Source organism: Phyllopteryx taeniolatus, chromosome 22, assembly GCF_024500385.1.
Source record: "Phyllopteryx taeniolatus isolate TA_2022b chromosome 22, UOR_Ptae_1.2, whole genome shotgun sequence".
NCBI lineage: Eukaryota > Metazoa > Chordata > Actinopteri > Syngnathiformes > Syngnathidae > Phyllopteryx > Phyllopteryx taeniolatus.
In genome coordinates, this window is record NC_084523.1 from 6,711,671 (window position 1) to 6,731,585 (window position 19,915).

Below are 19,915 nucleotides of genomic sequence, written 5' to 3' on the forward strand. Positions count from 1 at the left end.
ATGTGTCTTGTCTCTTATTATATCAGTTATTAACCCAGCCAGGTTATCGGAACATTTAGAGCAATATACTACATTAGAAGACTCATAAAAACAGTTTCCTGACATAATTTGACACATTTGTGGCAGGTTGGAGGGAAGATTATGCAACTTGATGGGGGGGAGGCATGAAGTGGACACCCCTGCAACTGGAAGTCACCCGCATGTTGTCAAGTGGCATTTTGTTTGTGTACATTTGCTGTGTTTGTGTTCAGCTACGCTCTTTTACACCTACTTAAGCACATAAAGGCCATGTAATGAGGGAAACCGCTGAAACCGTACGGGTGCGGCTGTTTTCAGGTTCTGTGCACATTTGACACTAAACGTAGCCTTGACCGGTAGACTTTGCTACTAATAGGGAGTCACTTATCACATATGTCTGTATTTTACTCATATACGTTGCATTTATGTCGAGTAGTTGACTTCTTTTCCCTATTTTCACTCACTTTTACAGGCACCTTTGAACTAACCACTCCCCCCAAAATGTGCTGAACTCGCCCATGAAACGTTTCCACGGCAACCACCTTCTCTTCCGGCTTCCTCTCGCGGACACGCGCACGCTCACCCTCCCGTCTCACGCACGCGCTCACGTTGACTGCCGTACTTTTGATGGAAGGAGCCTCCTCTCCATAATCCCTGCCACTTTTCACCAATTACACGTGATTTGCGGATTAAAAAGCAACAAATGTGAAACGAAGACTTCTGGAAAAGTAAGTGGCTTGTTTAAAAGGTACAAAACGTACAATAAGATAGTGAAATAATGTTCTATATTTCGTGAAATTCCATCTAATTCAATTTATGTAGTTGTTATGCTAGCTGAAGTCAATGTATTAGCACAATAGTTCGCCACGTTTTTTTATTTTTACTGTATTTGATTTTATTCTTATTTCTTATTTTTATTTTTTGTCATTAGAGTGGACAAAACTGCTTCCAAAATGTACTCCGTTTGCTTGATCATGTAAGTGGGTTTTAGAATCTGAAGCTGGTAATGCGTTTATTACTGTGATATTATTTTACCATTTTAACCACGTACATCGCAATCACTTTGTGAGTCATCTCTGTGAGAAGTAACTATATATATATATATATATATATATATATATATATATATATATATATATATGAATTACATCTTGACCTCATTAGTTTGTTCAGATGTACCTAATGAAGTGACCATAGTCTATCTGTGTGTGAGTGGTCGGTAGGGTTCAAATGTCTCTCTTTGCCATTTTCCTACTAATTAGCACAGTGTTAGCGGTTAGCTCACATAATTTGTATTTGTGTGTTCAGATGCTGACTGGTCACGCCCGGTGGTTTTCTCATCACTGAGATAGCGAGATACTGAGATACATGGAACGTGAGGGCTCGTTGAGGAGGTGAGAACTATGGTGATCTATCCTCATCTCATTGATGCAGAGATGTAGAAGTGCTAACTTCACCAGTCTGGGGAACCTCACTCCAGTCACTTTCCATTCCCAGCTATGGAACAGCATTTGAAGATATTTCATCGATCCATTATTTCAGCAGTCATATGAAATTTCAACAGAAATTGCCTCGCCTGGTTTATCTTAACAATAGTAGTACGGTAGGTAATTGTTTCGAGATAAACAAATGAAATTCTCACGCTCAACTCTAGTAGGACCACATGCTTCACTGGAGACCTCGGTTTGTCCTCATCCTCCTTTGTTTACTAATTAGACCAAACAAATTCCCTCAACTCAAAGGCATTCCAGCTTGAAGGTTGCGCTTTCGCGACAAATATAGTATTGCCGTCAGTAGAGTGATGACCAATCCAGTACTGTGTTGTTATCCAACACAGTTCGCTTCACTACACAGACCGAGAGACTAAAAGAGGAGATTTTTGTCACTTTGAATTTCTTCCCTCCATCTTGGCTGCACTTGAACCTCAAAGACTTCCTTTGTCAGGTCGATACAAAAGCTCGCATGCCCGCCGACCGCGACTGACTGTTAAAGGGAAAGTGGCGAGGCAGAGAGGGGGCCAAACCAGCACACTCTCCACTTCTTCCATCTTCTACATTATACATGTTTGAAGATAATTGCTGAAAGCATGTGAAAAATATGTAGGAGTCCATAATGGAGATATAGCGTTAAACTGTTTTTTGGGCGGTGTGGCTAAAACTTTTTTTTTTTTTAATCATTCGAATTTGGCGAATTTGGTTGTTAACAACACTCTTCTCCTTGGTGTGTCAAATTTAGAAGACTTTTAGATAAATCAAACAGCCTTTTTATTGAGCACCATTCCAGTATGCAGTTGTAAATATCATCCTCTTGTCTCTTTCCTCCTTTCTGGATTTCGAGGAGTCTCCACAGCAGGTTGAAGCTGGGCAGCGGCTCGTCCTCCAGCTTGACCGACCTCTCGCAAGCCAAGACTCCATCTGGAGGAGGCGCAGAGAAGGTGGCGCTGGTGGACGAGGGCAGCAGGGACAAAGGGACCCAACAGAGAAGAGCAGGGGCCAACGCCACCTGGAACAGGTCGGAAGTGGCGCTCTGCCTCTTTAACTTGATCTCTTTTCATACGCTGCCTTGCTTGCCTGGAGCGCATCGCAAGGAAAAAGCTGTTTTGTGTGCTGCCATTGTATATGAGATGAAAAGGAACCCAAATCTAGGCATCACATTATTCCTCCTCTCCTCCTTCCCTCTGGCTCTTTTCCTCATCACTCCATGCATATAAATCTTTTCTGCTGTACTCTTTTATTATCAATCCAGCAATGTACGACTCAAGCTGTGCAAGGCTAATTTCGCAACACAATTTTAAGACCACACAAAAGCTTATTGATTGTCGTTTTTGTTTTCTTAGCATCCACAACGCAGTCATCTCCGTGTTCCAGAGGAAGGATTTGGGAGAAAATGAGCTCTTCACTCTGAACGAAGGCGTCAGGTGTGCTGATTTTATTTTAATTTTATTTTTTACCTCCTTTTGTGTATACAGTTTCACACTGTAACAGTGTCGTCAGTGAGGAGCACTTAGTCGTTGCTGCGGCTTTTGAGCTTGTCGTTTCCTGAACCTGCTGCTGTTCAAAGAGTACAGCATGTTCAGCACTGATTACTCAACTGCACACACACAAGTGAAATTATTGTGTGTCCATACACTTTTGCAGGCATCTGCTAAAGACAGAACTCGGCTCCTTCTTCACAGAGTACCTTCAGAAACAGCTGCTCACCAAAGGCATGGTCATACTGCGAGACAAGATTCGCTTTTATGAAGGTAAAGCATACCCAGCTACATTCATTCCTACACCAGACTTAACATCTTAAGTCAGTAATTGACTAAAGTTTTCGATTAACTTGCTTTATTGCCTAGCATTACAATCACAGAGGAATGCGGAGAGTTTTATCTCAGCGCAATGGGGAAAAAGTAATAATTGACTAAACTCCCTGATGTCAAGTTAACACTTGAGCTGTGAGATCTTTTCATCCCTTGTACAGTTGCCATTGTTGTGGCAAACGTGTGACATTTCTTTGAAGCGTATTAAACATGCACAGGAAGTGATGCCTTCACTGACATTGACGTTTTGTTTGTTGTGACAGGTCAGAAGTTGTTGGACTCTCTGGCTGACACCTGGGACTTTTTCTTTTGCGATGTTCTGTCGATGGTCCAAGCCATCTTCTGCCCTGTGCAGGTCGGACAACACAACCACTGCACAAGCACGTTTTCTTTATGTTTTCACTCGAGAGTCAAACTCGTACAGTCAATTTTCTGGTACCTCAGGTATCGTATTTGGTGCTATATCATGTTTAAATGTATGCTGGATTGCTCCCATTTAGCATGATTTTGAATGTGATTGGTTAATTTTGAACACCGCCACAACCCAGTTATAAGATAGTGTGCAAACACATTATCTCAGTTGTTTATTTTTATGTTGCCTCTTGAAAATATATATATTTTTTGTTGTACAGGCTATAGGTCACAGTAATTGTAGAAAAAGTTTGAAATTAATTTCTCTTGGTCTCATGTTCTTCTATCACAAAAACCTGGCATTTGAACAGGGGTGTGTAGACTTTTTATATCCTCTGTACGTGTGTTTTGTTAGGGAAAGGAGCCTTCAGTGCGTCAGCTGGCTCTGCTCCACTTCCGGAATATCATCACCCTCAACCTGAAGCTGGAGGAAGCTCTGTCGCGGCCCCGGGCCAGAGTGCCGCCCTCCATCATACAGATGCTGCTCATACTTCAGGTCAACACACACACACACACACACACACACACACACTACACAAACACAATCTGTGCCATAAGAGCGGTCTCACAGGAAGTCATCTCAGTGTGAATGCGGCCGTCTTCCCATGACCTCCGAGTCAGCCTGAGCAAACAGTACATTTTTATGTGTAGAAATGTACATTAACAGTACTTGTAGTTACGTGGGAAAAGTGGAGGTTCGTTTTACTAAAAGTGAGAAACTGCTCACAAAGTGCATTTGTTTCCCCACATTTGCGTGCAGAGAAGACCAATGGCAGCCGAACAGATTTATTGATTCTTTCATCTGCGCGTTATTCCCCCTTGTTGAGACAGCGTGACGCCACTTTATGACTGTAGGGTCGTTCATGTGGTTTGCTGTTCTCATGTGGCTTTGACGCCCACCAATTCGACCTTCACCACTTGTGAAGGCGAGCTCTGTGTCAGTGTGCCGCCTGGGAGCTATTACAACACGAGAAAGAATTAAAATTTAAAAAGTATATGCAGTTATTGGTCTGGTAAAAAATACACAAATGACTGTTGACATTTTGTGTGTGTTGGATGCAGGGCGTCCACGAGTCCAAAGGTGTCACAGACGACTACTTGCGCCTGGAGTGTCTCATCCAGAAGGTGGTCTCTCCTTACCTCGGGACCCACGGGTTATATTCTCAAGATGGTTCGTCCAATCAGCACTGTTCCTCCCGTCTGTTAGGTGTGCTGTTGATATAATGTCCCTGTCAAGTGAAAATACATGTCCTCAAAAGTTGACTTACCACAGAGAAGCATGTTGTTAACAAACCTGCCAAGTGTATAAAATGAGGCTTCCAAATTGTAAAAAATTAAGCCGTCTCTGCACTCAAGACGCTATTGGCTTGTCCGCTGAATGTGCTGAAACCACTGCCTGCTCAACTGTTAATTGTCAGTTGCCTCTGGCTTTCTCACGGCAACGTGCACGCACTCACAGCCAACAACGAGGCGCTCTAAAGCGGGCACACCGGCCCGAAGCCCCGGCCCACACGCTGGCTGTCAAGTGAGACGTTTTTCCTTGAAATGGTAGAACACAGTTTAACGGCAGATCTCCAAAATTAAGTACAAAATAGGTCTCAGTTTTTTCACATTTTCAGCAGTTTTCTTCAAAAATGTATCACGTATTTAGAAACAAATCTCTGAATTCACTCTTCCGGCTCCTTAATTCTATTTCCCTGTCCTCGCCAGAGAAGCGTCTACAACGCTCCGGGCTGTCCAAATGGGGCAATGCCCCCGCGGTCAAGAACCCAGTGGTACGTTCTAAGAGCTACAATGTTCCCGTGCTGAGCCCTGTGGTGGAGTACGATGTGGATTCATCTGTCGGAGGAGGCGTAGGTATCAGGCGCCACTCTGTGTCGGAGATGACTTCTTGCATGGAGGAGAGCGCCTCTGTGGCAGAGTCCAGCAGCGACCACTCAGGTAGGATGACGCTGACATCTGCAATAATGGTTAAACATGCTAATCCTGTCCTCCACATAGGTACTACAAGTCAGAACCCAGAGGTCCTGAGGTCTCTGGTGTCTGACTCCCCCGTCTCCTCCAGAGTTCTGGCCCAGGACACCAGCTCCGATCACAGCCTGTCATCCAGTCCGGACATCAGCGTGGACCGCGTCCCCGAATCTCTGGACTCGGAGCCTGACAGCATCTTTCTGGACTTCTCAGAAGCTCATTCTGGAGGTGCAACTTGCAGCAGACAAAATGTGGCCTGACAGGTGACTGATAAGGACACCTTATTAGCTTATTTAGGAAGAGGAATCAACTAGTGGTAGCCACTTTTTTTAGTAATTATTTTCTGAATCATGGACAAAACTCACTGGAACAGGTGAGTCATACTAATTTCATAAAATTTGTAAGTAGCCCAAAATCAACTTGCATTTTGGATTAGTTGCTGGTTGAGGGTCATGTAAAATGTCAATTATTAGAGGACGAGACTTGGTGTCTTTAGTGTAATTAAAGTAATCAGTATTTATTTCAATGTGGGGATTTTTCTTTCAGTTCAAAAGCTGCACGACACTGCCACATAGTGGCCACCTCTCTACCTGCATAGTTCTTCAATCAGACAAGTGATAGAAACCAGAGAGAGTTAAAGCAATTTATTGTACATACACCACTACATTGTTTACTAAAAAGCATGCAAATTACATTCAGATCTAAGTACAATCACATCGCGGTAAAACTGGAAATAGTAATGCCACACCATTGTGCATGTCATTGTATTCTGAGATGCCTGAAAGAATTAGAAAAGCAGAAATGATGAAAAACATTTGTGTGAAGCTGAAGCCAGCTCAGCTTTTACTGCCATCAGCTTTAAAGTTGACCTTTCATTGTATGTCATGACATGTTCAGGCCACAAAAACAGGAGAGGTTTTTTATTTATTTTATTTATTTTTTTTAAAAACATACAGCGAGATGCTTTTGCTTTTCCGTCACTAAACGCCGGTCAGGGATCAGGGAAAGACATCTCTGTTACAAGACATCAGGAGGCGAGACTCTCCGTGCTGCAGTGTGAAGAAGGAGTCCGGTTTCAGGCCGTTCTGCTCCAGAGCTTCCTGGAGACGACGTGGCGGCTCCAGGTAGTGCTGTGTAGACACAAGTGGCTTCAAAACAGGTTTGGCTTGAAGCTTGGCACCACGTCTATGAGTTCTTCTCCACTTTTCTCATTGAGTGCACAAATAGTCCAACAGCTTAAATAACAAAGGCCCTTTTGTTTGGCTTGTGTGAGGGGACCATAATGGTGCTTCACCTCTATAACACTGAAACCAACATTTTAGATTACCTCATAGGCCAAAGCAAAGGTTCCCCAGTGGATAGCCAACGAGTGTTTAGCCTGAAGGTCCATGTGAATCTGAACCGCCTCCTCTGGGTCCACATGCTGGCCTTTCATCACGTCCCTGCAAAGACGCAAGCGTATTTAACAAGTCAGAACATTCGGGAGGCGTGAATAGAGAGGCGATTACCTCGGCAGGTATGCTCCGATGGGGATGGCTGCTAGGTCAAAGGGTCCGAAACGTCGCCCTATCTCCCTGAAGACCGAGCAGTAACCGGTGTCGCCGGCGAAGAAGAAGCGGTGGTCTGGACCTAAAACAGCCCAGCTGGCCCATAATGACTACAAAATGGAGAACATGTTGATGACAATGTTAAGTTAAAAGACGTGTGATAAAAGATGGGCAAAGCACCCTGTTGGCATCCACCGCGCTGCGTTTGCTCCAGTGCTGAGAAGGCGTGCACACGAACGTGACGTCGTCGTGAGTCGGGACGCAGTTCTCCTCCCACCAGTCCAACTCCATCACGTTCTCGCAGCCCGCCTTGGCCAGCCAGTCCATCAAGCCGAGGGGCGCGAACCTGCGGGACCCGGCTACATTTAGTCATTCAGCATCATACAAATTGACGGTACCAAAGATGTTGGGAAATGATGAGCTCAGGCCAGCTGGGCCAGATGAAATCAGGGTCCCGTCCTCTGCGTTTAACACCTTAATCAAAACTCTGACAACTTTTTCTCTGTCAAAAATTGTGTCAAAGGGTTCTTTTAAGTTAAAAAATGTACTTGGGCTTTTGGAGCTGAAAAACTGTCCAACAAGAGACAACCCTAGAGTCTCAGCCCCATGGGCATGAACACTTTGCTTTGTTTTTGTTTGTTTGGATTTTTTTTAAAGGCAGGCACAGAGAGCAAAATTAACGTTTAATACAGACAGGTACAAATGCACAAATTATATTAAGTCGAATAGTTATATAGTTAAATGAAAATCAAAAAGATTAATGTAAGGATATTTGAAAAAAGACACCATCCCAGCATGGCGCACCTACCAACGTAACTCCGCTCCGAAGCGCATATTGAGGCTGGCCACTGTTCCAGCATCAAGGTGATCGTAGTGGGAATGACTGATGACCACAGCATCAATCCGGGGCAACTGCAGAACCAAGACCAGTTTAAAAGAAGCACAGAGATATGATACGCTAGTCACAGAAGTATGCCTTGTAATTTTTTCACAATGGTCCACTAGAGTTGCATTTAGCAGCATTGCTCGGTGTACAATTGTCTTTAAAATGTGCATACCTGTTGCACACTACAAGGGGGGCCTCTGTATCGTTTGGGTCCCATGAACTGAACCGGTGACGCCCTCTGGCTGAAAATGGGATCCGTCAGAATGTTCAACCCGTCTATTTCCACCAGGACCGAGGCGTGCCCGAGCCAGGTGACCCTCAGACCCGGACCGGAGGGGGAGAGGTCCGGGTTGTGGACAAAGTACGGCTCCACGACTGGCAGCTCATTATCGAGGGCCTGGAAGGAGGCATAAGCTGTCACATAAGGAAGGAGCTTTTCCCCACCAGGAAGTGCTGACCAGTGATGCAATACCTCTTTACTAGTCGGGACATTGCTGTGGTTCTTGTCCAGCAAAAAGAAGCGTAGCAGCGTGGAGTAGGTGGGGAATCGCCACGTGGACCATGGGTTAGTAAAGCGGCCATGTCTATCTTGACAGGACTTTGTGACTTCTTCCTGTCATGAACAATAATTCATTTTAGGATTCTTGCACTCACTGTTCATTCTTTAACAATACTGTTTACAATTGATGACCTCCAGGCGGTAGTCCAGCCGGAAGCTTTTGCGGGAGGAACGGGACGAGCTGCTCCTCCTTGGGGCTTCAAGATGAGGGCCCGCCTCTCCGCCCTCGGCCCCTCTCAGCCCGACACCATCCTGCCAACGTAAATAAACAACGGCATCCATTTTGGAGAACAGCATCCTCACACTTGATACACGGTGGTTCATTTGGTCCTACCTCCACGAAGCCTTCTCGCTCCTCCGGGGCTCCTCTGTCTGAAGATGACGGCTTTTCCATGGGCTCACCTCCACATCTGGCATGGACACAAACTCACTTTTAAGATATTCATTAAAAAAAAATATATAAATTCAAAGTACTGCAGTAGTTTAATTTTCCACCAGTGAAATTGCAGACAAAAAGGTTGAGAAACAGCAGCGTATTGTTGATAAGTAGTTTGCATGCCAGATATAGTGTGGTGGTGTCATCGTGAGGTTCAAGTGCAGTGTATACAAATTAATCCAGCCTTGCAAAAGTGAAAGCTAAGCAGGATGTTAAAAGGCCTTCGGAAAGCAGGAAGTGCATGCCACTCTTCGGAAATGTTTTACTTCAAGGACAATTGGGCGAAAAGGTGTCTTAAGTGTTTTCCAACATTGACTGAGAGGAGGGATGGTCCATTCATTTTGATGAGGGGCATCCTCTTTACTGCCGATGCGTTCACGAGCCAGTGTATATTTGTGCGTCTCTCACAGACGCTGCGACAACAATGGAGGCCTGTGGTTGAGAACCAAAACAAATGTGTGTGTAGTGCAGGCTGCCATTCTGGCCCAAAGTGGCAACAACAAAAACAAATCGGCAGAGTAGACACACTTCTCAATGAACAAATCTATTTGAGTTTAGAAATAGTCTCAATAACATGCTCTTGCCGTTTCTGTGCAACCACTATCGTGTTAAGGTGAAGTTTATCAATAGAAATTTACTCGCGTGTGACATTACCAAAGGTAACGTTCAAAACCAAAAGGAATTAGCACAAGGCTTATCACACTATCCCGTTGAGTAATGCGCTCAAGCAGCATTCCTTTCAATATATCACGACAGAAAACACAAGTGTCGTACAACTTACCTGAACATTGAACGCAACAGCTAGCGAGCAAACATGTTAGCCAAACAACCGTGCGACTACAATCTTAAAGCTAAGTGTACAGCTTATTGAGCGTTTACAGACCAAACTGCAAAAGTCTTTAAGCGATAAAGGAGAGGAAATACCGTCAAAGATGTCGCTCAACGATATAGTCTTGGTTTGAGTCGAGTGGAGACGGAAAGTCAAATGCATTGGTCGGTGGACCGGATCAGTGACGCCAACCCGCCGACGTCACGAGGTCACATGACCACGGTCTGTCAATCAGCAAATTCATTCATTAAAAAAATAAATATTATTTGAATATTTATAGGAAAGCAATAGCCATCAATACATGTAAAGATATATAAATACATAAATATATAACACTATAATTTTATTACATTGTTTAAACAATATAAATCATGAATTTAAACTACTGTATCTTGAGGGGGGGGGATATTTTTTTTTGTGGGAGGTGGTTATTAATATTATTGCTAAAATGTTTCTTTTTTTTTCTTCTTGATAGCAGAAGGAAGAGTTCATCTGCACGATGAGCGATTTGGGTCAATGGAGGAGGAAGAATACTCCACAGCTGTTCCACACTGCTGGTGTGTATATTTCAGTGCGAGTGTGTATGTGTGTGTGTGCCTGCACAGTCTCTTAAATGTATTAATCCAACCCCTCTGCACTTTCTGCTTGGTGTGCTGCGTTGTATACGTGAGCAGATGTGTGCACAGATACTAACAACTCAATTACAAAATGCATTCATTTTGCAATTTAGGTGCAAGTTCATTTTAGTTTGTTTGGATTGAATTGTTTTCATAGAAAAACTAACCAGTCAGATTTAATTTACCAAGAAAAAACTGGTCTGAGGTGAACTCCGGTGATTCAAACGTGCCAGCAGGTTCATTCGTAAAAGACAAAATACCCGTAATTAAGAGATTTCTAGATGGTTAAACTCTTGATTTATCTTATTAAGGTCAGTAGATCAGTTTATGACACTAAAATCAGGGATTGCGTTTGGATGAATGCAGATTCAAACTGCAGTACTGGATCAAGTCACTAGACGTCCCTGTTTGTTTAAATTCTAGGTTTGCATCAGTCAAACCTTCACAAAGCACATGATGGCACACTACTAAAACCTATGTACTAGTGTAGACTCCATGGTCCACAAATGCCATACAATGTGAAATGCCATCATCTCCCCCATTTGTTTTAATTTCAAATAGTCAAATAGCAACAGTCATGGAATGATATGGAAGTGAGGGACGGAGGGAAACAGTAGTTTGAAGAAAAAGAAATGAGAGGTAGTATTAGCGTGAGCTAGGGAGAGGAAAAAGAGGCATAGATGGAGGGAGGAGGGGTTTAATCATGCCTGGATTATGGTGTTGATAGTATAAACTGGTCGGAGAGCAAGAAAGAGAGAGAGAGAGTAAGTCCCAACAGCCCACCCATCCATCACTCCATCCCAGACTGTTGTCATCTCTCTACTCAGTGATTTTTAGATCCATCAGGATGTGGGGTTAAAAAACTCAGCACAAAGTATAGTCTTCCTTGGATGAGCGGGGTGCTGTAGTGATGGGAAGAGCATGACATGGAGATGGAGGTTTAGGTGGATGGAGTGTTGTGACTGCTCGTGTGGAGATGCGACCTCACCAAGTGTATTCTGGGATATTATTTTTTCTTTATGATGATGTCATGGATGGCTCTATTGCATCTCTTGAGCAGGTTTGGGATCTTTCTCTCACAATGGATTATTTTCTGTTCTTGAACGTCACATCATGCCTCTGCTGGCTCTCCGGACTTGCACAGAACTAATGTTTTGGATCCGGACTGTCTTGTAGAGGACTTCTTAAAGAAGGCAAGTTGGCAACTTTTGTGTTTTTTTCAGCAAATATATTTGTGAGGGGAAGTTTTGAATTGTCATCTTTGCTTCTAATTTGCCAAGGGAGTTGTCTGTGTCTGTTAGTTAGCAGGATGTGGAGAGCTCTATAATAATGCTGACCTCAAACAAACATTTGTAATCTGACTGGAAATCCTCAGAGATGGACGCAAACACTGGCGATGCCGGACAGCGGCGCAGAAATGGGCCACGGCGAGCGAGGCTGACGATGCTCCCGTGGATTATCCTATGCAGTTCGCTGTGGCTAATGGTCGACGGCCAGATGAAGATCTCACCAGAGATGTGAGTACACTTGCAGGTCAATGAGTTTGGGCTCACTTAAAAAAAATTTTTTAAAGAGACATTTTAATGGTTTTCATCAATCTCAAGTCTTAAAGGGTCTTAAAATTGTGAAAATTAACATCTGCTCCCAACTCCGTATTGGCCGAGCTACTACTACTCTACTTATTCTCACATTTCTGATGAATCCACGTGACCCCATGTGCTTGAATGATCTTATTTTGGAAGAAACATATCATCCCAAAATGATGCCAGTGGGTCGAGCGGTGACAAACCTTAGCAGCGTGCGGGCCAACTCCCCATTGGCCAACCATCTGTCGCATCCTGTCTGGTCCTCACACGGAGGATTTGTTCGTCAGAATTACCACACACGCCCCCTCAAAAAAAAAAAGAAAAAAAAAAGAAAAGAAAAGAAACATGACTGAGCAGCGACTAAATCGGCGAGTTGGCTGTCGACTGTCACCTTGAACGGTAATCTCTTTTAATCTGTCGGTGCAGCGTGACCTCAAACACGAGAGGCCACAACCTTTAATGTTGTGGCTTACACTCTTCCGCCACATTTCGATCCAAGGAAAGAGCCACAAAAGCAAAAGTACAGCCACAGTATGTGACACCTTGTTTGAACATTGTACTTTGTGTGTTTTACGGTGTATTCAGTGTGCAGAAGTGGGCTGAGTCCTTCGGCAAAGAGATAGCGTCCCTCTCCACCAAATACTCCGGAGCTCAACTACTTCAAAAAGTAGGACAACTTCTTCCTTCCTTCCACGTTGAATAATTCAAAATATGAGTCCGAATATTACATATGTACCACACAAGGCCACAATATGAAGCATCCGCAGAGGAGTGATAACTATACACGAATATATAAATAACTTCTTTCGAAACGATATGTTTGTTATTGTGGTTGAAGTTCATTCTAGTGCAGTGTGTATTGTACTGATTTACTCCAGAGACCGAGAAAATCATCACTTTGCTTACGTTTTGGTCCGTGTGTGTTAGTAATTAGGCTGGTGCAGTGCATGCCACCTTGTAGAAGCCCTAGCAGGCCTGGCGCTCACCATCTGCCACCCACTCTCGACTCATCTTATCATCCACATCGTTGTTATCGCTCATCTTATTGTCCACGATCTATGTGTGTTTAAAGAAATATAAGGATGTGGAGGGTGTGTTGAAGATTGAGGAGGTGGACGGGGAGGAGCTGGTCAAGAAGTTTGCAGAGGAGATGGAGAAGATGCTTGGAAGGAAGATGAAGTCTGTTAAGGTACTAAAAAATAAAATACTGTACATCAGTCAAATATGCATGTGTGCATATGTATTACAATGTCAGCATTTTTTTCAATGGCAGAGATTAGCAGAAGCAGCCGAGGATGCTGATCTTTACCACGAGTACAATGAAACGCTGGAGGTATGTAAACTAATAACACCGATACACCTGCATAAGACACCACCAAATTGTACACATTAATCCGACACATTGTATGTCCGAACTATTTATAAATTTATTATTTTTTATTTTTTTTTAATTACTGTCAGCTCATTCAATATTGTTGCAGATCTAGATATATGTGTGAATCAAGGTCCACGGCCAATTGAATTCGTATCAGATGTCATTATTACCTAATGACATATCTGTTGAGTGCACTTCCCCACACAACGCTGGTGTCCTTTTCCAGTTTGAATACTACAACTCCATGCTGATCAACACGGTGGACGTGGATGGCAACCCACGGCCTCTGGGAGGAGAATTCCCGCTGGAAAAAAACGAACACTTCAGCAAACTGCCGGTCAACACGCAGCAGAGTAACATCCAAGTGCCCACGAATGTCTACAACAGAGGTATGCGTAACCACACATATGCAAATAAATCAAGGTGTCACTGTCTTTTGTTGTTCTAGATACAGACATCCTAAATGGCGCGTACATGTCGGAGGCTCTCAATGATGTCTTCATAGACAACTTCCAGAAGGATCCCACCCTCACCTGGCAGTACTTTGGCAGCTCCTCAGGCTTCTTCAGGCTCTACCCGGGTATCACACAACACCTTTTGTGCATTTAGCCGCAGACACATCGTAATCCAAGCGGAAACATGGAACTCTTAGCGAGCAATTGTAGGATGCCTGGTGATGAGTCAGTGTGTGCGAATGTAATTAGCAGGGGATTTGTGAGGCATGTGCTTTCTCATCCACCACTCCTTCATTTTCACTGACTCTGTCCACTCAACCATCCATCAATCCAGCCAACCATTGTCTGACCAAAACAGCAGGTTTCCGTGGGTTTGCTGACAGCTTTGCTGTCTTTTCCGTCTCCAGGGATCCAGTGGATCCCGGATGAGAATGGGGTCGTCACATTTGATTGCAGAAACAGGAACTGGTGAGACTAACTATGATATGATTATATTCATCTACGTGAAGACACTGATCATGTTAATAATTTATCACAATAATTGTCAGCAATGATTTAACAAGGTAGGAGACTGATAAATATGCAACACTTTAAGTCAAAAGGGACAAGAGAACAATGGGCGCAACAAGAGTTGTATCAGCAAAAGTGATTCCCATTTCTATAAAAACCTGCAAGTGTTTACATTTTCAAATGATGACTTATACGACATTCCTAGGAACTCACAATGTCCCTTCACAAGTGGGCTACACCTTGTTGGTCGGGACACATACACTGTTATCTTACACCAATTTTGACAATATTGAGTGAGCATGGGGGTTTAGGTAGAGCACATACAGTAGTTCCGTTGTTGGGAATCTGATTGAGGTGAAACACTGTTCATGATCCATCCGTAAGAGAATTTCAAGTCAATTCCAGGAACGCCGTCTGGTGCCTCGGGCAGAACCTCCAGGAAGTCGGAAGTCCAACAAACAGATTATGGATCTGGAATGTTGCCTGTGGCAGCTGCTGCCCCAGGGGGGAAAATCTCATTTATGTCTATGAACTTGCAATTAAAGAGGATGGGAATAAAGAGATAAAGCGGGGAAATGAGTGGATGAACTTTGTCTGCCCATCTCTTGTTTATGCTCCAGTATATTTATATCTCCAGTATATTTCTCTTTCTGCTCCTTCGTCAGGTACATCCAGGCAGCCACCTCCCCTAAAGATGTGGTCATTGTGGTGGATGTGAGCGGCAGCATGAAGGGGCTCAGACTCACCATAGCCAAACACACCATCAACACAATACTGGACACGCTGGGGGAGAACGACTTTGTCAACATCATAGCTGTAAGGCACTGTGCACCTCGGCAATACCAGATTTGGATTTTAATGACTTTTTTTTTTAAATGAACTCCTATGTTTCATCTCCAGTATAGTGACTACGTTCGATACTTGGAACCGTGCTTCAAGGGAATTTTAGTCCAAGCCGATCTGGATAACAGAGAGGTACGGAGGGTGGAGAGTACACACAGCTCATTAATTTACTTACCATTAATGGTAAACTGTTGTTTGTGATGACTTCCTGTCTCTTAGAATAACCTCCTGTCTGGCATGATCCTACATCTCTTGTTTGCTATGCTTGTCCTACACCGCTACAGCTCATCGCATTCTTGTTCCGCTCATCTGCTCTGCTGTTGTTATTATTCCACAAAGCCTGACCATGTGTGAGTGACTGCGTGCGTGTGTGTTACATGCTGGATGCATGCCCTACTTTCTACTGCCACTATACACAACATAAGAGATCAGGTGAAGTCGAGGGGCTGCTGACAATTTGAAGCATGTCACATGACCCGGGCAGGCCTACGCGTGGTTGGCTGGATTCCTTATTAAAAGCACGGGTTTGCAGATGTTGTTTTGCTTGACATACTTACACATCAACTCACACACAATGACGCTACAAAACATTTTATAATGTAAATATGAATATATAGACAGTACATATGTGTTATATATAATATTCTGTCATAGAAAATGAAAGTATCATAATTTTGGGGCCTTAAGGCAACTTTAGTTATATAGCAGATTTAATATACAATGGTAGTTAATTGTGATAATAAAAAAGCAAAATCAGAAATTAATACTGTATGAAATAAAATGTAATCAAATTATTTTGCTAAATGCTCACTACCAATTATGTGCCCTAACATTAAGAAAACTGGCACAGTAGAAAATGTCTTTTGGTTTGACACAGTGCAGCTATAACCACATTAATAAACATTATTTTTGAAATCTCATGTATTTTGGTATTTGGGGTTTTACAGTGTGTTTAATCCAGATTATCTGTAGTAGTGTTGTAGTGGCCGTGTTGTAATTAGTCAGTGTGCCAGGGAGCCATGCCAATCCCTCCTGTGCCCTTTTCCACTTCACAAACACACACTAACTGTCAGTCACACTTTCTGTCTCTCGTCACTGGTTCACCTACAAATTGTCATTACCCACAATGCAATGGTGATTGACGTTGTCTGTGCAGCACTTCAAGCTCCTGATTGACGAAATGCACGTCAAAGGAGAGGGCAAAGTAAAGAATGCAATGAAGGAGTCATTCCAGATCCTCAATGAGGTCGGCGTTGAACACAAAATGGAAACAATGATTGTTACATTGCATGCATCCAGGATGAAAATGTGCGTGTGTGTGTGTGTGTCATCAGGCTGCCGGGCTGGGCCAGGGCAGCCTGTGCAACCAGGTCATCATGCTGATAACAGACGGTGCCATGGAGGACTTCCAGGAGGTTTTTGAAGAGTTCAACTGGCCAGAACGGCGGGTATGACGCACGTACAAGCACAAGTAATAAAGTATGCATCATATCATATAACAAATTGCTGTTTACATGCATCTAACTGTAATTCCCTGTCAATCCAGGTTCGGGTGTTCACTTATCTCATTGGACGTGAAATGACATTCGCTGAAAATGTCAAATGGATTGCCTGTAATAACAAGGGTAAGGAAAATTAATTGATCATTTTAAAGGTGAATTGTATGAGGGCCACTCTGACATTTGTTCATTTTGAGTGAAAAGTTGTAGTGTGACAAGAAGCAGTCATGAGTTGGCCAATAATAAAATTGTACTCGACTTTTCACTCAAGTTCAAATGGCTTCATTAATATGCTCATATAAAGACTTCTCGAAATTTTGAGACTATGAGATTGGGGGGGGGGAAAGAAGGAAAGAAGGCCATTTAACAAGTGCTGCCTTCTTCTGAATGCCATGGGATTATGCAGCAGAAAATAATAATCACTTTATTCCCTCCTGGCAATACATAAAGAATCTCAGATTAAATCGCAGATTATCAGAACAGTTATACTGTAAACACACGACCGGGCCAACACGGGCGGACAGATGCGCTCCCTTCTGCCGCATACGAAAAAGCAGCAACCCTGAATTTAGGTTTAGCTCCCAATTGTGCCAGCATTGGACGCTGTCAGCGCTTCAAAAAATAGCTCTTATCAACATCACCGCAGGTATCCCATTGACGTCATTGTCTTTCAGCAGAATAAGCCAAGAACGGCTCTGCCTTTCGGGGATTACAATGTTCTGATGTCTGATTAATACATGGTGCACATCTAACATGTTGCCAAAAACAAAACAGCGCAATCGATATGAAAATAGTCCATCTGAATGCGAGGGTGTGTGTGTTGCAGGTTATTACACACACATTTCGACGCTGGCCGACGTCCAAGAAAACGTCATGGAATACCTGCATGTTCTCAGTCGGCCCATGGTCATCAACCACGACCATGACATTATATGGACGGAGGCCTACATGGACAGCCTGGTACGTTACGGCCATTTTGGCAGGGATTCATACCTTACAACCATGTGGAGAACATTCAGTTATGACTTGAAAAATATGGATTCAAAGTTTCTAGCAGTATGTAACACACTGTATCAGGCACAGCGCTATTGAATTTAAATAAAAGGGTCACGACTACAGCTGATTCATTGAGGCTCCTGCAAAATTGGGCTAAAAATAGCACTTAAAAACCCAATAAAAACATGACTGAGAAGAATTAAATTTATTTCACACAGTATCAGAGTTAACATCACTAATTGTAATTATGTTTTTAAAATGAATTCACAAATATAAAAAAATAATAGCATCTCAGTTAGTCAACTAATGACTGGCTTAGAAAGAAAACTTACTACTTTAATGCCATTTTACCACATTGGTGGTTTTCTTTTCACCCCCAGTTACCCACCACTAAAGAGGTAATCAAACAATGTTTCAATATAGTTTTTTTTTAAGTGTGAAATATGTCCTTTAGCTTAGCATATAGCTTTTGGTTTGGAGCACCCACCCGTAACCTAGTTCGTTTTTAGTGTCTTTCCTGATCACATTTTAGTAGCAAAAACAAAATATGACACTGCTGTCAGATGCATTATTATTAATTTTTTTTGGTCAACTCTGGGGATTTTGAGCCTCTCTGAGTAAGTATCTGTTGTTAATTTAGGTGGCTAGATCATCTTTTTAACTTTCACAGCTGTTCAACAGTCAAGCCCAGAGTTTGCTTCTGATGACGTCAGTTGCAATGCCTGTGTTCAGCAAGAAAAAAGAGACGGTGAGGTTGACTATTGCAATTTTAATACCATTATTAAACACAACAAAGCGTGAATGTGACTTTTTTTTATGTCTTGTAGTTGTCTCATGGAATTTTGCTGGGAGTTGTCGGAACTGACGTCGCCCTGAAAGAACTAATGAGATTAGCGCCGAGATACAAGGTTAAACCATCCCAATTTGCTCCTTCTTTCTTCTTATTTCAACAATTGCATTTCCCCCCCCCCCCCCCCCCCCATTTGTTTGATTTGTATCGCTCTAGCTGGGTGTCCACGGTTATGCTTATCTCATCACAAACAATGGCTACATCTTGTCTCATCCTGACCTCCGTCCTCTGGTAAACAATGAGTTACACAATAATTGATTCAGTAATTGCAATCTTTTATGAAGACCTTCAACTGAACCCTGTGTATGCATGTGACAGTACAAGGAAGGAAAGAAGCTGAAGCCCAAACCCAACTATAACAGCGTCGACTTGTTGGAGGTGGAATGGGAAGACACCGAGGAGAAGGTTAGCCACACGCATTCAAACATTTTTAACTCTTCTTCTCCATGTTGGTTTATGTCATAAATGTAATATTTCAGCTCAGGACAGCCATGGTCAAGGGAGAAACCGGTACCTTGTCCTTAGACGTGAGGACTTCAGTAGATAAGGGCGTGAGTACAATGAAGCTGTAACTTACTAACTTCCCCACTAGGTCGAGCCATTCCACTCTGAAATGCACTCTATGGAATACATTGTGGTCCTCAATAGCTATTCGCTACAGAAGATTTTGTTCTGCCTCTCAACAGAAACGAGTGATGTTCCTCAAGAATGATTACTTCTACACCAGCATCAATGAGACACCTTTCAGGTTTGATTGTATACAATACTCCATAATGCAGTCAAAATGTTGCAGCGTTTATGTTTTGTTTGTTTCGCAATCAATTCGATTTTTCTTTCTGTCTGTAAGTCTTGGCATTGTGCTGACAAGAGGATATGGGCAGTATATATTCATTGGAAATGTCTCTGTGGAGGAAGGTAGGTCTTTTTACATGTAATTTTTCTGTGTTTTTACTCAATTTCATATGAAATGTTACATTATTTCCCAGGTCTCCATGATTTACTGGCTCCCGATTTGACCATTGCCAGTGAATGGTGAGTCAAATGACTTATTTTTTACCCTTGCTGCTCTTTTTAACACCATCGACAACCTTCCAGGACCTACTGTGAGACCGACATTGACCCAGCACATCGTAAACTGAGCCAGCTGCAGGCCGTAGTCAGATACCTGACGGGTAAAGAATCCGATCTGAAGTGTAAGTCTGGACTTTGTTGCTTGGTACGCA

The 19,915-nt window shown here is 43.0% G+C and overlaps 3 protein-coding genes across 13 annotated transcripts in view; 2 read left to right on the plus strand and 1 right to left on the minus strand.

Annotated features, from left to right (window-relative positions):
* Positions 1-586: 586 nt before the first annotated feature.
* Positions 587-6,230, plus strand: LOC133471950 (proline-rich protein 5-like). 6 transcript variants are annotated; one of them, XM_061762146.1, is made up of 10 exons: positions 587-746; positions 1,327-1,412; positions 2,356-2,529; positions 2,855-2,935; positions 3,156-3,262; positions 3,586-3,677; positions 4,089-4,229; positions 4,796-4,940; positions 5,444-5,674; positions 5,735-6,230. In XM_061762146.1, the coding sequence occupies exons 2-10, from the start codon at positions 1,387-1,389 to the stop codon at positions 5,962-5,964; spliced, it is 1,227 nt and encodes a 408-aa protein (XP_061618130.1). In that variant the 5' UTR covers positions 587-746; positions 1,327-1,386; the 3' UTR covers positions 5,965-6,230. The 6 variants fall into 6 exon arrangements, with proteins under 6 accessions (XP_061618130.1, XP_061618131.1, XP_061618129.1 ...); XM_061762147.1 differs by having other exon boundaries at positions 2,368-2,529; XM_061762145.1 differs by having other exon boundaries at positions 1,327-1,411; positions 2,346-2,529.
* Positions 6,231-6,333: 103 nt separating this feature from the next.
* napepld (N-acyl phosphatidylethanolamine phospholipase D) lies at positions 6,334-10,194 on the minus strand. Of its 4 annotated transcripts, none has more exons than XM_061762139.1 (11): positions 10,057-10,175; positions 9,399-9,564; positions 9,031-9,106; positions 8,829-8,948; positions 8,610-8,750; positions 8,310-8,534; positions 8,060-8,163; positions 7,432-7,597; positions 7,213-7,361; positions 7,032-7,146; positions 6,334-6,834 (listed from the first exon to the last, which is right to left on the minus strand). In XM_061762139.1, exons 1-11 carry the CDS (start codon positions 10,121-10,123, stop codon positions 6,703-6,705), a joined length of 1,461 nt encoding a protein of 486 aa, XP_061618123.1. In that variant the 5' UTR covers positions 10,124-10,175; the 3' UTR covers positions 6,334-6,702. The 4 variants fall into 4 exon arrangements, with proteins under 4 accessions (XP_061618123.1, XP_061618124.1, XP_061618127.1 ...); XM_061762140.1 differs by having other exon boundaries at positions 9,443-9,564; positions 10,057-10,161; XM_061762143.1 differs by lacking the exon at positions 9,399-9,564 and having other exon boundaries at positions 10,057-10,194.
* A 1,013-nt stretch (positions 10,195-11,207) lies between these two features.
* cacna2d4a (calcium channel, voltage-dependent, alpha 2/delta subunit 4a) overlaps positions 11,208-19,915 on the plus strand; it is a 43,474-nt gene continuing 34,766 nt past the window's right edge. The window contains exons 1-24 of one of the 3 annotated variants that reach the window (XM_061762131.1): positions 11,208-11,638; positions 11,755-11,771; positions 11,954-12,095; positions 12,750-12,831; positions 13,237-13,353; positions 13,438-13,497; positions 13,766-13,928; positions 13,988-14,119; positions 14,402-14,462; positions 15,170-15,320; positions 15,405-15,479; positions 16,504-16,593; positions 16,682-16,795; positions 16,894-16,972; positions 17,673-17,806; positions 18,513-18,590; positions 18,670-18,750; positions 18,849-18,923; positions 19,011-19,097; positions 19,172-19,243; positions 19,379-19,440; positions 19,540-19,607; positions 19,679-19,724; positions 19,788-19,885. In XM_061762131.1, coding sequence (XP_061618115.1) covers positions 11,598-11,638; positions 11,755-11,771; positions 11,954-12,095; positions 12,750-12,831; positions 13,237-13,353; positions 13,438-13,497; positions 13,766-13,928; positions 13,988-14,119; positions 14,402-14,462; positions 15,170-15,320; positions 15,405-15,479; positions 16,504-16,593; positions 16,682-16,795; positions 16,894-16,972; positions 17,673-17,806; positions 18,513-18,590; positions 18,670-18,750; positions 18,849-18,923; positions 19,011-19,097; positions 19,172-19,243; positions 19,379-19,440; positions 19,540-19,607; positions 19,679-19,724; positions 19,788-19,885 — 2,125 coding nt within the window. In that variant the 5' untranslated portion in view covers positions 11,208-11,597. Of the gene's footprint in view, positions 11,639-11,722; positions 11,772-11,953; positions 12,096-12,749; positions 12,832-13,236; positions 13,354-13,437; positions 13,498-13,765; positions 13,929-13,987; positions 14,120-14,401; positions 14,463-15,169; positions 15,321-15,404; positions 15,480-16,503; positions 16,594-16,681; positions 16,796-16,893; positions 16,973-17,672; positions 17,807-18,512; positions 18,591-18,669; positions 18,751-18,848; positions 18,924-19,010; positions 19,098-19,171; positions 19,244-19,378; positions 19,441-19,539; positions 19,608-19,678; positions 19,725-19,787; positions 19,886-19,915 lie in introns of all 3 variants that reach the window. The other 2 variants (XM_061762129.1, XM_061762130.1) reach the window with 2 other exon arrangements.

Bases quoted from the DNA above. Each gene is read 5' to 3' on its own strand.
- napepld (XM_061762139.1), bottom strand. From the start codon at position 10,123: ATGCATTTGACTTTCCGTCTCCACTCGACTCAAACCAAGACTATATCG. The intron at 7,598-8,059 runs GTAGGTGCGCCA...CGGGTCCCGCAG, and splicing joins TTCGGAGCGGAGTTACGTTG to GTTCGCGCCCCTCGGCTTGA. The intron at 7,362-7,431 runs GTGCTTTGCCCA...TCCATTTTGTAG, and splicing joins GCGCGGTGGATGCCAACAGG to TCATTATGGGCCAGCTGGGC.
- LOC133471950 (XM_061762145.1), top strand. From the start codon at position 1,387: ATGGAACGTGAGGGCTCGTTGAGGA. The intron at 2,530-2,854 runs GTCGGAAGTGGC...TTGTTTTCTTAG, and splicing joins GCCAACGCCACCTGGAACAG to CATCCACAACGCAGTCATCT. The intron at 3,678-4,088 runs GTCGGACAACAC...GTGTTTTGTTAG, and splicing joins CCATCTTCTGCCCTGTGCAG to GGAAAGGAGCCTTCAGTGCG.